Consider the following 15883-nt stretch of genomic DNA (forward strand, 5'->3'; position numbering starts at 1 on the left):
GGATATGAAATATGACTGTATTATCTATTTATCGACGAATCGAACACATTCATTTTTATCTCGAGGCAACGGCAAATCGAGATCATCCGACTGAGGACTCTGAAGGTATCAAATTCTTCAAATTGTTTTTGTGCATATAAAGTCATGTAATTTGATTTATAACCGGTATTATAATTTGACAGATTCTAAATAAATCACGATAACCCACAGATAGCCTACAATTTAGAAAAAGAGCGTTGTTATAATTTATAACATGCATGTAATTGAGCCGTTAGTACTGCAGCTGATCTGTTATTTATTAGATAACATAATCATACCCATAGCACACCGAGGCTAATCTAGCACACTCCAAAATTAAAACTAAATGCCGCAAAAGTAATTAAACTACAACGAGAACACATAAATTAAAAATCTATAATCAGATAAATAAAATTAGCGTTTCGTCAGTCACTTTCAGTGTTTTCAGATTTTGCAGTCATCTTCTTATGGAATGCCAATGGTTAAAAAATATTTTAACCCAAAATTAATCATTGTAACAGAAATGCGGAGTTGCACCATCTTGTGTAATAATTTTTTGAATATAGTAACATATACCGAGTTACAAACCGTTACAAATTGATTTAAAATGTGGAATAAATTAATCATCAAAATGTATACCCGCCTATGAGTAAGGGCGAAAATTTTCTGTTTTGATGGAAACGGAGCATTGTCAAAAAAGTTACATGATTATAGAAAAAATAAATAATTAAAATTAAAATTCTCATGGTTACAAAAAAAAAAAAAATAGAAACCAGTTAATGACACAAAACGACTTCTTTGGTTAAAATTAGGGGGCCAAAAAAAACTTGGGAAAGGTTTGCAATTTTGCAAAATGTTATAGAGAAAAGTTTCATGAATTGGCGAGTTCTTCGACTGGTTAAAATTAACACATGTATTTCAGATACACCCTGTATAATAAAAAGTAAGTGAAAGGTCCAGTGTTACAATAAAAAATGTAATGATATTAAATTTACTCTTCGAAGAAAAAATTTTTCTAGCGAGGTAATAACAATGTTATAAATGATAATTATCTATGTAAATAAATATGATCAACAATTTTGCAATAGTTGGAGTTGTGTTATGGTTAAAATAAGCCATTTATTCTAGTGGCCATATTGTAATCTAATGAAGATATATGGATTAGGAAATGTGGTGAATTCAGGAGATTATTTCAATACATATCATACGCTACATGGATCTTCCATTTGAAATATCCGAATGAATGTAACAGCATAGACGACTGACGATTCACTAATTAAATCTTCTTTATACCTCTTCAGGTCGGGTTTATTTAAATAATTTGAAACCACATTAATATTAAGATACTTTGAATAATGTTGTCGATTTTGCCTTTGAAATTTTTTCTTGGATTAGTGCTCAGGTAAAATAAATCTCTCACAATACAAACCAGAAGTCACAATTCGAATCAAAAATTTGCCATCACGGTTTAATTTGCTTTAGTGTCTGGTTGGTGTTTTTCAGAATGAAATAAGCTCGTTATGTAACCCGTAATTACTACTAAGTACATAATTATTAAAATAAAACAAAAGTTTTCATTAAAGTCATCTAAAAATTGATGAAATTGATGGAAAATGTTTAGTACTGTCGCATCGTATATAATAATTTCATTTTATTTAGGTTAGTTGAAGGAAATTACCAGCTGATATAGTCGATTCAGTATTACGTAAATATGTGTACTTCAAAAGCTCACCAACATAAAAAAGATTTAGATTTTTCTAAAGTTAATATGTTTTTATTTTTACAGTCAGACGTAATCTTTTTAATTTTGCAATACAAAATGAAACAAAACGAAACTAGGAGCACATAATTTTTATAGTACGTGCTAGCAAGAAAGGTCAGATCAAAGAGGTAGCTTATTAAGAAAGTTTCAAATAAATTTGATTGTCAGTACTTACAAAAATTTTCTTTGATTCTAGTACTCTATCTAGAAAAATGCTTGCAAATTATTTTATTATTACTTACAATCAATACTTCCGCTATAGCCCAAACACGATTAATTAAAAATAAAAATAAACGTTTCATTAAATTACGAGTAGCACAGTAAATTATTCAAATTAATTTTTAAATTTGTCTCATTTCGATCTTCTTGTTAAAGAAATTAACACGACACTTCTGGCCCTATGTCGGTTCGATTTCCAATGAATGAATTGTGTCTTGGCCTGTAGTGTATTTTAATTTTTCCGCACGAATTACTCTTTGTACTAAAATTAGCTCAGTTCCCATAAAATAAACGAACTTTACAATAGTGTGTACAAGAAATTAGAGGATATTAACCAAATTAATTACGGTCTAAAGTTGCTACACGTATTAAGCAAAATTTTTGTGTGCTGTTGTGCACATTACAAAGTGAAAGGCGACTTTGAATGAGGGTAAAATATTCTAAACTCTGTTCGTTCTAAAAATGGAAATGAATTACAAACTCCTTCAATTCTATTTTCAGTTCTAAATTCCCTTTGGTATGGTGAGAAGCTAGATGGTGTTGGGGAACATTTTTTAGTTCTTGTATTATTTATTTTTTCATGGGGAAGAAACAGGATAAATAACACAGTGCTTGTATGTATTTGTTGTCAGTGAGTAAAAGTGTTTGATGTTGAAGTAAATCGAGTAAATTTGTTTGTGGTTTGTCCCAGAGTAGTGTGATAAATCGTACCAGTAGGTTTTATGGCTTACCTCCATTTTTAAAACGAACGTAGTTTAGTAAGTATTCTGGGTACGGATCGGTAAAAGTAAAGTATTCGCAATTATAACCCTCGTGAAGAAGACATAAACAGCAAGAAATAAGAAAAAGAAGTTAGCCGCGGCACTCAGCTGGTTAATTTATAATCTAAAGTAAATTTATAGGTCACTTAGAGCCTGGGTTGCGATAGCTTCAGAAAAACGTGTTCGCTGTTGGTTTTTTTTCTCGGTGAGAACGGTATCGCCTGTAAGCTGAAAGCAAGGGCTGTCAGAAGGAACACAAGTACTAACATGTGAACTTGAGATACCTACTCGGTTCCAGTAATTAACAAGCGGATTTATTAAGGATTGGCCACATGTTCACTGCGGCCAACATAGCCTACCGTTACAAATACGAACACCTAGCCTGACTGGCTCCCAAGTCACGAAAACTCCTTATAACAATCTGTTTTCGCCGCTTAAATAAACATCCACGGATTATGTTTAATTATTGGACTTCGCTGTACTTGTGTCCATCAACGCAAACAATTCCACCTCGAGTGAACTCTCAACTTTGCCATGGCTGGCAGTTAGTTATTATGTCAACCGATAACATAACTCGTCCTTCATTACATTCATTTCCTGAAACATAATATATTCCAGAACGTTTCGTGTTTGTGCGAAGATGAAACTAATGATATTATCATCGTTGTGTCAAAATATATACCGATTATTTATTTGTTGACAAACAAACTAATCACATCGATTATTAAGGAAAATAAATATGTATTTAAATTTAGAAATGCACTATGGACAGAACGATATTTTCGATTCAAAAGCAACTTCAACTGCAATAAGAAAATAAAACAACACCACTGAAATACACTCCCTCAGACTCTTCCAATAGAAAGGTTAATTGTTAACAACTTTGTGAGATTTTCAAAAATCTTTCTCATCTGTGTGATAATAATGAACACTCATTGTATCGGGTGTTCATTAAATTTTCCCGTCAAAGTTGGCGTTGAAGAGTCGATTGTGAATTAACCACTCGTCAGTCACCTCATTTTTTGGGTTTGCGATAAACAATAAATTTTCATCAAATGAACTTTTATTAGTTGCAATCAACAATTTACAATAAATGATCAAAATGGCCACCGCCTTCATCCAGGCAACTCAAAAAGTGAGGTTAGATTTAAACAGTTAATCAGAGCTGTAATCCGTGATGCGTTCACAATCGACTCTTCAACGCCAACTTTCACTGGAAATTTAAATGAACACCCGATGCTTCAATGAAGTTTTTTAATTGTGTAAAATTCGTGTACAAAATATCGAAGGATTAAATTAATTTGTAATCGAGTCATTCATGAATTTGAATCCATATATCTTTTGCCATTGATCTGCTCAATTGTGGGATCTAAAGCTACGTCATTTTAAAGACTTTTTTTAAATTAATTCGGTTTTCAAAAATCTTGGTAACTAATGTAATTTTTAAATAGATTCGAATTGGTTTTCAAAAATTTTGGTAATGTAATTTTTAAATAGACCCGAAAAAACTGTAGCCTCCACATCTAATTTTGTTGTTAATTTCAGTTTTTCAATCCTAATCCCAGGTATACAATTAAATTCGTTGTAACTTTAACCACCGTTACAATAGTTAACACGAAATGTCAACTGTCAAGACCTAACCTGTGTTTTTTTAATACAGTTCAAGCGTGGGTTCAAGTAACGACATACGATTTGGGATTCATGGATGACTCGATTACAAATGAATTTGATCGCTCGATATCAAATCTATGATTTCCTGCTCCCACTGTACAATCTAGATTTTATACTAACAAATCAAAATTTTGTTTTAGCTAAACTATACCTAGATATTTTATCTCGACAATTTTTTCCTGAAACTTTAGTCTTAAAGTAAAGCCAATTTTTTGATAATTCTTTTGTATTAGTAAAATATTATGTATTTAAATATTTGAAAATAAATCAAAACTTTTAAATTCCATTTTGCTGACATTTTACCTGTTTTTATAAATCCTAATTAATTTGATTTATTGCCAGTCGATATTTTATAATTGAGTATGTATTTCTAAAAAGTAAAGTGTAATGACTCCACAAATTAACCACCTTATTTATCGTAACGAACTTCTAAACAATTTTAAATCTTAAAACCATCTTTACCCACAAAATTTAATACATTAACACGTGGTTAATGTAAAACCACAAAATACCAATTTGCACTTGGTGTTACCTTTTAGAAATTAAATTTCAAACATTTATATTACGGGCATATTATACTTCCGTGACTACTTTAGTCCCCTATAACAGGGACTAAAGTGTCTCTTTCAGTCTCTAGGGATATAAAGTGACATTTCAAATCCCTAGGGACATAAAGTAAAAAAAGTTTTCCACTCGTTTCTCCATACACCACTTAACAAAACCTTCATACTGCTGTTCTTAAATTTTTCTGGATTTTTTGAGTATTAATTCTTCCGTAATCGTGACAGCCGCCTTATCTATATCAAAACTTGTAGATTCATTAATTTTCTTATCAATAAAACTCTGTGAAGTTACGATTCGTTTCAACACTTAAATTGACACTAGATTGAAAAGTTTTGTTGACACCGTTGCTATGACGTTACCTACCGCGTAATCCAAATCGCACCATGTTCATATAACAAACTCATCAAAATGATTATTGTTTAAATTTATATTACTAGGAAGTGTGCAAGAAACAGCGTATACGCCTCAGGACTAAAGTGATATTTTATCCCTTACGTGATTACTGGGCCCTCGGGCTCTCCGAGCAAACTCACCTGCGGGACAAAAACACGCACTTTACTCCCTTGATATATAATATGCTATTGGTAGCCCTGCTAATAAAGATTATAGTTTTATTATAATTATTTTCTTTACGCTGAACATTTTAGCTGTCCAGATTTGATTAAATTGTTTAGAAAAAGTTTGTTCTCAAACAGATTTAAGAAATATTTTAAACTTCACTGTAGGTAGAAATTCTAACATTTTATAACTTTGCATAATAATAAAATCAAAATTAAACTAGACCCATTGTTACAAATTATTTACTGAACCACTTCAAATACAACGCCATCAAGACTGTTAACGTTAGTTATTAGAATGGAATATGATAATTTGATAAGTAAGCTTTAAGCGACTCTTTTGCTACATCATGGCGTCTCTGTAAAATTTAATTTAATTTAGAAGATAGAAAAATGTTGTTTTTGGGTAAAATTCAGTTGAAATAATGTATCGGGTACTGAGTGCAATACTAAATCTTGATTTTATCAGCGGACGAGTTATTAAAATGGGTCTTTTGTTTCATATGATTATTAAAATTCACTCGGTATAATATGTCGACTGTATAAATATTTTCCTGTTATTTTTTGCCAGTGATATAGTGTATAATAACGACATTGTGTAGATAACAAGACAATCTGTTTATTGTCTATAAGTTGATAATTCCCATGTTTCTTGTGTACAAATGCTATAAACAGAGAACGTAAATATCTTGTAGTCACGTTTCTGAGTTACTTCTTTCGCGAGTATTTTTCAAAAAATCTAATCTCGAGAGGTGTTTGTGCAGCGAAATTCTGGAAATATTACGAATTCGCGGCATCGCTGTGAGAGTCTCACAATTGGTAATACATTTTAGGCTTCTTACATGATGACAGCGGTTTTTCAGGCGACTCTTCACAAAAGTGTACAAATTCTTCGAAAATTTTCAAATTTAACGCTATAACAAGTGTAAAAGTAGATTAAATAAAAATATGTCAATAAATCTTAAATCAAATTAGAACATTAAAATCGATGGAAAATCGAACATAATCAATTAAATCAAGACCCAACCACCTCTCGTTCTGTGTGCGATTTAGACGTATTTATCGAGGGTGTCACATCGTGCGCAACTAAATTCTTCAACTTATAATGGGTCGAGTTTTTGTTAGAGAAGCCGATGAATTACCGAACACACTGCCGTGAAAACGATTATTTCGTATTAAGAAGTGTGATGTATTAACAATTACACAAAAACTACAAAAACGATAATCAATTAAATGCTTTCTTTATATTAATTGGAAACCAAATGAACTGTGTCTAATTTTATTTTAGTTATTTATTAAATTAGTGCCGTCAATAAAAACCAGTACCTAGAAACTTATTGAATTAAAGCCTGAAATTAAAAATATTCTTCATATTGTCGATCCGGTTCGACGAAACGGCCGAATATTTCGTGGCATCACACTTAACATAGTCTTTTTTCAAGGTTTGATGCTAACAAATCGACCAAAGGAGCCAGCAAGCTACGAAGGGACCTAATAAATGCAGAAATAGCAAATTTACGTGAGTTGTTACCTCTGCCACCGTCGACAAGGCAAAGACTTTCGCAACTTCAGCTTATGGCACTAGTCTGTGTATACGTCAGAAAAGCTAATTATTTTCAACAAGGTACGTATTTTGCATTTTTATGCGAGTTCGGTATTATTATATAATTTTATTTTTCTCCACTTCGTTAAAACAATAGCTACAAGCTCCTGATTATGTAACGTGGCGTTCATAAATAATAATAATGTGTAGGATTATGTATTAAAAACCATGCGAGAAGTTAATTATTATTTGTTTATTTTGTAGTCAAAAATAAAACATAATAATAGGATTGAGAAATTATAACAAATATCAAGAGATTGTTCCATTTCAATTTTTGTAACTTTGATTACCGTTTGTGCATTTCTCGTTGCAAACAATTCAGTCACAATGATTATTGTTACAAAGAAAAATAATATACAAACATGCCACCAATTTTAAGATTTCTAAAAAATTCAACAAATTTTTGTTTCGTTACATCGTGTGTCTGACTACCTCACACCTTCATAAAAAGCTAGATGCAAGATTACCTTTCACGCTATGAACGACCACCAGCAACTCATCAACATTCAAAATGTTGGGAAAATATATGCTTGTAAAAGCAAATATGATGAATGATTCTGTGGCTAACTTTATTTTAGCTAAGTTATAACAGTAAACAATTTCTCACGGTATCTGCTTTTCACCGCCTTCAGGGTTTTTTTTTAACCATGCTCACTTGCTCACCCTGTGGTCCATAATCCACATGGAAGCATTGAAAATATTTTCTTGTCATTTGGATACGTTAAAACTCAAAGTACCCCGGAGCCCCGCCGCACCACCTAAGGAAAAAGAGGGGAGAAGGAGGAAAAAACAATTAGCCGACCGCAAGGTACCTGATAGGCCAGGAGTGGTAAAAGGGGAAGGCTACAAAAAAAAGACCTAATTTTTTTATCGGATAAATTGTTCAGTTTTACGAAAACTTTTTGCTTTGAATTTGGGCATTTTTATTCAAAGGTTTAAACCCTCGAGCTAAAGCTCTCGGGTCTAACCAGAATAAAAATGCCCAAATTCAACTCGTAAAATTGTCTAAAGCAAAAATTTTTAAGTGAAAATTGGGAAATTTATCAGATATAAAAATTACGTCGTGTTATTTTTGGCAAGATTAATTCCAGAATATAAACTTTAACGTGAATTATTTATTTATAATACTTACAGTTATTAAAAACACAATTATTAAAAACAATTTGAAAATCTGACAGGGTAGCAGGACGTTTTAACGGCGATAAAAAAATTTATTGAATGAAAGCAAGCGCTCTGATTGGCTGAACACGCACGTTTGATGTATATGGGAATTAATCTATATTAAAAAATATTATTATTATTATTTTTATTATTTATCAAAAAATAAGACGTTGTTTTTTTGTATAAAATTTGGTTTTATAATATCCACGAGTGAACCGATACTAATATTTCAAATATTTTTATTTGAGAGAATAAAAAAAAAATCAGATCAATTATTTATTTCTGATAACTTTATAGCAAGTAAACGAGAAATTGGATTTTTCTGGGAGACCCTTAATCGAATTTACTTTTTAACCAATGCTCACACTGGACAGATAATTTTTTATATTTTCGTTTTTGAAAACTGATTTGAGTATTTTATTGACTGTCAATAATGTTTTTCAAATAGTTTTATAAATCAATAGTTGAAATTTTAATAACCGATATTTACAAAGTTGCTTTAATTTGAAGTTTTGTGTTGCAAACATGTTATTGTTGTGAGAACAATAAAGTTCCAGATAATTTGTTGTTGCCATTTTTAATTAGATTAAGAAACATTTATTATTTTGTTTTATTCATGTAAAGTTTACTCATTGTTCCGGTGCACGATAAAATCTTTTCACTTCCGATTTTTCAAATACTTTTTTAAATATAAATATGTACAATAATGGAGTGTTCCAACAACCAAGATAAGATGAGTTTTTGAATTCTGTTGTAGACGCACCCTCACACAAAATTATTCAAGCAATTATTCAATAACTGTATTATTTGCAAGTGTGCAATTTCCTGAAAATGATTAATCGTCTTGTGTTTGTAATTAAAAATGTGTGGAGTCTGTAATTATGCATTAGTCGGTGAATTCGAAATTTAAGAGACATCGATAGCCGAAGAAGACAAGAAGTAAATAAATACATCGACTCCGACATTAAATTTAAATGGTGGACGGGTAAAAAAAGTGCAATAGCGAATTGCAAGTAGATGACGCCAGTTAGACATATTCTTCAGTATTCCATAAACATTTCAGAGTCTTTAAAGTGACATACGGATCAGATAAGAAGCGTTCGCAGGCACGTATACATGTCTGGTGGAGAGTTAATTGACAGGCCAATCAATGGAGGATTTTGTCACCAGACTCGAAGAGGACATTGATTGACTTAATATTCCACAGTTCAATTTCAATAAACAATGGATAATCTCACCTCTTCAGGTTTTCAGCCAAAAATACGTGATTTAATGTTGCTCATTGTCCCACATTGTTAAAAATGCCTTTGTTACAGCAACGTGATGAGAATTTCCTTAAAAGTGACTTGGGCTCGTTCTACCGGCCTTTAATAAACATCGTATTCCATCAAGGCATCCATCAATAACTTACCTTTGATTTATTATTGTTATTGATCATATTACTATTTCTTCTGACGTTATTAGATGTTTTAATGCCTCACATCTACACACTACGACCCCGGGATTCTCTTCCTTTTTCTTCGCAATTGTTTACACACAAAACTAAACTTATCCATAAATGACACCACGTAATGCCTGTTCTTAACCACCATTAAATGCTGATTTTGAGATTAGGTAGCTAATTAGCCGTATAATAAGCGGTAATTATAAATGCCAGCCTGACAACGATGCCATAACTAAACAGTGTCACTAACCCATCTGCTTTTTAAATCGTAACTGTTTTATAATATGCACATTTTGTTATTTAGCATTCATAATTACCCTACCTCTGGTAATTCTTTGTGTTCATTTAGTTTTACAAACCCACAAAGCATCCACTGTGTTGAACATTAACTGATATCAGCCAACCCAAACATAACGTAACATTAGAGGAAATTTATCTTTTAATAATCCAAAAAATTAAAAACTAATTACCCAACCAAAACCATAAAAAAATCTCAATTAAAATTTGAGCAATCATAGACATAGATAAGCCTTAATAATTTTTTTTAAACTTAATGTGCAACTCTGGTCGGTGCAAAATAAATCTATAAAGGCTAAAATAATATAAAATAAAATAATTATAAATATTTGCTGCATTATACAGATGGTACAATAAGTTTTAATAAGAAAAAACTTGAGCTTAATTAGGAAAAGTAAAAGTTTGTATGATTCTAGAAATGGAGAAAGGAAAAGAAATTTTGTGTTATCACTTGAAAAAAAAAGCAGTTGTTTAGTTGAGGTCGCATACCGCAATTAACAGTATTTAGTGTAAAATGCAATCACTACATTGTGTAAAGTCGTTAATTTCGTCTTTTCCCAAAATATAGTCTACACTATTTAAGGTTAAAGACAGTACATAAGCATGAGTACACAAGATATTGACACTTAGTCGCTAAACAATTAGCGCAAGTTCACTTGCAATCCTTTGTAATTAGCAAGAATAGTTGTATAGAAATTTTTAAAGAGGACCCGAAAATAAAATCGTTACGAAATGAGTAAAATCAAATAGAAATTGAAATTAAAGTTCTTTGGTAACTTGTTTAGAAGACGGTGATCACAGACATGTCAAACATGAAGTCAATTCATTTAGTTACTAATTTGTGTCAAAAATAAATTCAAAAACAAATTTGACTGTTTGGGTGAGCGATCGGTCGAGATGACCTTCCTTGATGGTATTTAACGTTACACCCTGTATAAATAATTGTGGCTGGAACTACAAGTATCATTATCATAGTATTTTAACATTTATTTTGCTGTATTTGTTGCAGCTTTCAAATGCCATGATGTGGGATTGCACCAGCCACCAACGCCCAACATCGGATTTTCAAAGGTGAGTTTCTCACTGAATAATTATTTACCAGAACTGTAATGACATATAAAACGGTCGAGTGTAACATGCCTGCGTTATTTTGTTATTCTGATTTACAAAAATCACATCAGATTATTTATGGCCTCATCTTGGGTTATTAATAGGTGTAATAAATCAGTTCTCTTTTGATTTATCAGCGTGTGAAGTGTTCCTAACGTAAGTTTGTTAAATAAAATAATTGTCAAAAATTAAACCAATAGACAAAATTAATGATAACAATGGTAATAGTAATAATTGGAGTGTTACGTCGGTGCGTTGATGAAACTGGGAATAAATAAGCACGATGGTTATAACAAGACTGTTATTTGATCGATTGACAGTAATCGATTTCCGGAAGTTTCACCGAGGAATGTTAAACATTTCGTGATTACTGAAAAGCGTTGAGAGGCACCGATTAACCGACATCGCTGATCTTGTTGCAGTTTTTCAGTAATTTCTCAAAGCATGTTATGTATATAATATTGCATAGTGTCTATTGCAAATCGTTATTGCCTCCTTCTACTTGAATTATGTATTCAGCGGTTAGAGTAATTGCTATTTGGCCGATGCGTCCAAAGCCCATCGTGGGAATTCTTGTGTTCGCTTCTTAAATGAAACAATTACCCACTTGCGTGTTTGCATCATATTATTGAACCATTCTCGAAAGGTATTTTATTTTTATGCTTGATAAATTCATATTTTAGTTAGCCTGGCCCTGGCTTCACTTTCACACGCTTCAAACAGACCACACTCCACAAAATAGCACATTCTACATTATCTAGACCAATTCGCCAAATTTCATTTAGCAATCAACGTTCTGTTGCATTTCGTACCACTCTTTAACGTATTCATCTTCTTCTGCTGTGCTATTTTTGTCCATTATCGTATTAATAACATTCTGTAAGATTAGTCAACCTGAAGAGATGATATATATATTTTTGTAATATAATAATATTACAAAAATATATAACTGAATGGATTCTAAAATTTACTTTTTGTACCACATAGTTTTTTTTTTTATTGTGTGGTATTACATGTGGAAACGGTGTTATCACTGAATTCATGTAGTGAATAAAAAATTAAAGAAGATTTAAAGCGAAACAGAAAATGTATTATATTAAAAATGACCAAAAAATAATAAAATAAAAATTCAAAATAGATGAAAAGAATCAAAGGGCTTGAAGAGATTAAGTATTAATTGTAATAAATAAAATTACGAAAACCTAAAGGTAGAAAAACAGATCAGGAATCTCAAGCTGGATGAGTAAATTTATGGCATATTATACAGAAATAAGAGGTTTGAACATCAGACTACATTTTGCAAAGAAAAGTAATAAAAATAAGCAGGGGTTTAAAAAGGTAGAGAAATAAAGGAATGTGAATATTCAATGATTGTCCTTTAATAAATTTGAAGCATAGAAAAATATAAAAGTGCAAAATAAATTCTTAACTAAAAAAGGCAATGGAAAAGTGGATAAGTGTTATTACTTTTACAAAGTATACCTATAATATGATGCGACCTTTATGCTTGCACAATATCTGTTCACACACATCAATTATAGTTTTAATGTTACTTGGAACAATTTTATGAATTATGGCAATATTTAACTTACTAGCAAATAGCAAATGTATGACAAAAATCCAAGCCATTTATAAAAAAAAAATCTGTTTGAATTGTTACCAATAAAAATTTATTGAGACTATTTTTCTAGATTATCACTTCTACAGTTATAAATTTTAATGTAACAAATAAAACGAACTACATATTTAGTGCAATTTTATGAGTAGGCGTTACAAAACTGTCATAAGCTATCACGATTTATAAATTTTATATTATGTACAGTGTGATTCAGAATTACGGAGCATAAATATCTAATCGACTATGAAGATATGAAAAATCTGAATTATAATTTTTGTCATTTGGTCATCGATGTAAAAAAAGGGTAGGTACGTGGTTTATGAATCTTTTGAAACTATTTAATTAATCAAAATCAATGATCAAGCCTAGTACAGCTCATTTATTATTTAAATGAGATTTTTTTGCATGGTTAAAAAATTGAAAGACAGATTTTATTTGTTTATGTTTTTATCTTATCTAAAGTAATCATAATAAGGCTGAATAAAATAATAAATACTGAATAAAGGTATGTGGTTATTTATAAACTAACCTCGATCACCCACTACATATATTTCTAATTATGTAATTAAAATTGGCGATATTTTATATACCTAACTAATTAACTAACTAAGGTACCTACATATATTTCAGATTTTTAATTTTTTTTTTTCTTAATAAATAAGGCTGTAATAGTTTTGTTAGTTTTCTGATATTAACTGTTAATTTACCTACAAAATTTTTACATTAAATGAATCTGTACCTGCTAGCGCATCAAACCCTGCTGTCACAATTACACATTTTGACCTGGTTGCCTAAATAATTCGCTTTTTTATTTAAACGCAAACCAGACGCGTGATTTATGGCAAAAGGGCATAATTTGCCAACAAAAGGATCATTCACTAGTAGCCGACCGTTTTGAAGCCTCTTATTTACAACTTTGCCATAAAATTGACAGTTCCCACTGTCACCTAAATTTGCGACATCACAAATAGCAGGTCATAAATAAAAATGATTTTCAAAGTTAAAATGTAAAATTGCGTTTAATTCAAAATCTTATTGATGTTTTTTTACGCTGATTTAGCAAATAGTTATACAGGATTATTATAAATGATTGTAGTCGAAGCAGGCCATGCCCAATTTATTAAATTTTTGCTGCTTTCATGTGAACTGTCAATTTTTGTCGCTGTCAGTGTCATTTTTTAGGTGAAAAGTGCGGTGATGAGGGTTTTAATTATTTTTTTTAATTCACGATTGAATCCAAAAGTATTGAGTTGTTTTGCACCCAGTTTAACTCCTGGTTCAATTTTGCTTTTAATTTTTTTCTGGCTTTGTGTGTAAGTGAAAAATTATCAAAAAATTATGAAATGTACCTTGCCAATATCTAGGTAAGTGTGAAAAATGTCCAAAATTTTATTTAATTAGAAGCACGATTTCTCGCCTGCGCGTAACCAATGTCCCACCCGGTGTTTTCTTGCTCTTCAGTTTAAATTAAAATTAATTTTTGGTTGGATTTTGGCCTGATTACTGCAATTACTGTAATTTTGTTGACAATAATATGTATTATAAAACGGATGACACTTGACGTAATTTTTTATCACTAAAGCAAAATGTCAAACACCACATTAAGTGTTCTAAAATATTGTTATCGCTGTTTTTCCTTGGTCATAAAATAATCATAAAATTTTACCTGTTTTGAGAAACTTTGACATAGAACTGTGCATATTCATTTCAAAGGAGGATTTATTTAAATTTATATAGCTTTCTAACAGGAAAAAATAGTAAAATTTAAGAATAAATAAACTACATAAATAATTTTTAAAGCTTTCATAGTATAGCATCAATTTGCTATCACAATGAATTGATCAAAATTCCATGTTTAAAAAAATAACATAAACTTCTCGCAAACTAAGATTTTTTTTTTTAGCGGAAAGTATTAAAAGATTAACATATGTAGTTGTTTTTTCAATAAAGTAAAGTGCTTTAGAAAGTGTGTATTGGATCTAGTAACATTATTAGTTGCTCTAGGAAATTGAGAAAAATTTTAATTAAATTTGCTAAAACTTCTTGTTTTGTTGTATTTAGCTGTCGTTCAGCTAATCTATAAAGAAAAAAAATCACAGGAAAACGATTTTGAAGTAGAAAATTCGAATTTGCCTCTGATCGAGATGGAATTGCTGCAGCGAAATCTAATTAGAACTAGGGCACGGTTGAGACCAAAGAAACCCCACAAAACATCACCATAAAAATTTCATGCCGAACCGGGCTAACAGTAACCGGGATCTTTAATCGGGGTGATCTGATTTCAGGTTCAATAAACTCAATAATAGTTGCGCTTGCAAATTCGAGTCCTGCGATAGTGTTTGTTGGAGGCGCGCATTGCCTCGGACCCAAACGGTTCAGCCTCGGACCCAAACGGTTCAGCCTCGGATGAAAGTATAACAAGAAGTGTACAGTGTATGCGAAAGAGACTAGATTGTGCCATAGTCGAGTAACATCCGAGAAATAAAACAGAGGTCATAGAATTACTCGGACCATCTTTATCGGAGAGCGCATTCGAACAGGGCTAGTTCAGGGCACTTGGGCGGATCTGTATCGAAGAAACGCGGGGTAGGGGGACACGCCGGGGTCAGCTCGTGACCTCAAGCCGAGGGGTACACGGCTACTTTCCCACGGACCCGCCCGCAATATCTACCGCTCTTCATCTGGCTCTAGTCTGTCATTAAATATGGCAATATGTGGTGAGGCAATCCAGATACATGCACAACCGTATCGATTAAGACACGGATTAAGCAATGTAGTGTAAACACATATGTATACTTACACAACGCATCTTCCTAACCTCAATGGACATAATGACACAGATAAAATATTGGCCGGAGTGCGCCTCAGTACCACTTAGACATCACTTAACTTGCCTAGCTGCTGGTACTACCAAGCAAAACAAAATACCCAGTCTCATCTTCCTGACACCACCTCAAGTCAAATGTAACTTCACTGACAATCACAAATGGACAATTCCAGTGTAATTTGTGTCAACGCGATTCCACGAGTTGCACTACATGTAAATGCCATACTAGTGATCTAGTGATTCGATGAGGTTCGCACGAAAAATTAGACTA

At 31.7% G+C, this 15883-nt stretch overlaps 1 protein-coding gene across 2 annotated transcripts in view; it reads left to right on the plus strand.

The window, feature by feature from the left end:
• The window catches only part of dysf (dysfusion), a 42456-nt gene that overhangs the window by 8150 nt on the left and 18423 nt on the right, over nucleotides 1-15883 (plus strand). For both annotated transcript variants that reach the window (XM_069060451.1, XM_069060452.1), the window contains exons 2-3: nucleotides 6995-7176; nucleotides 11067-11128. In XM_069060451.1, the coding sequence (XP_068916552.1) occupies nucleotides 6995-7176; nucleotides 11067-11128 (244 nt within the window). The remainder of the gene's footprint in view (nucleotides 1-6994; nucleotides 7177-11066; nucleotides 11129-15883) is intronic.

Source organism: Tenebrio molitor, chromosome X, assembly GCF_963966145.1.
Source record: "Tenebrio molitor chromosome X, icTenMoli1.1, whole genome shotgun sequence".
NCBI lineage: Eukaryota > Metazoa > Arthropoda > Insecta > Coleoptera > Tenebrionidae > Tenebrio > Tenebrio molitor.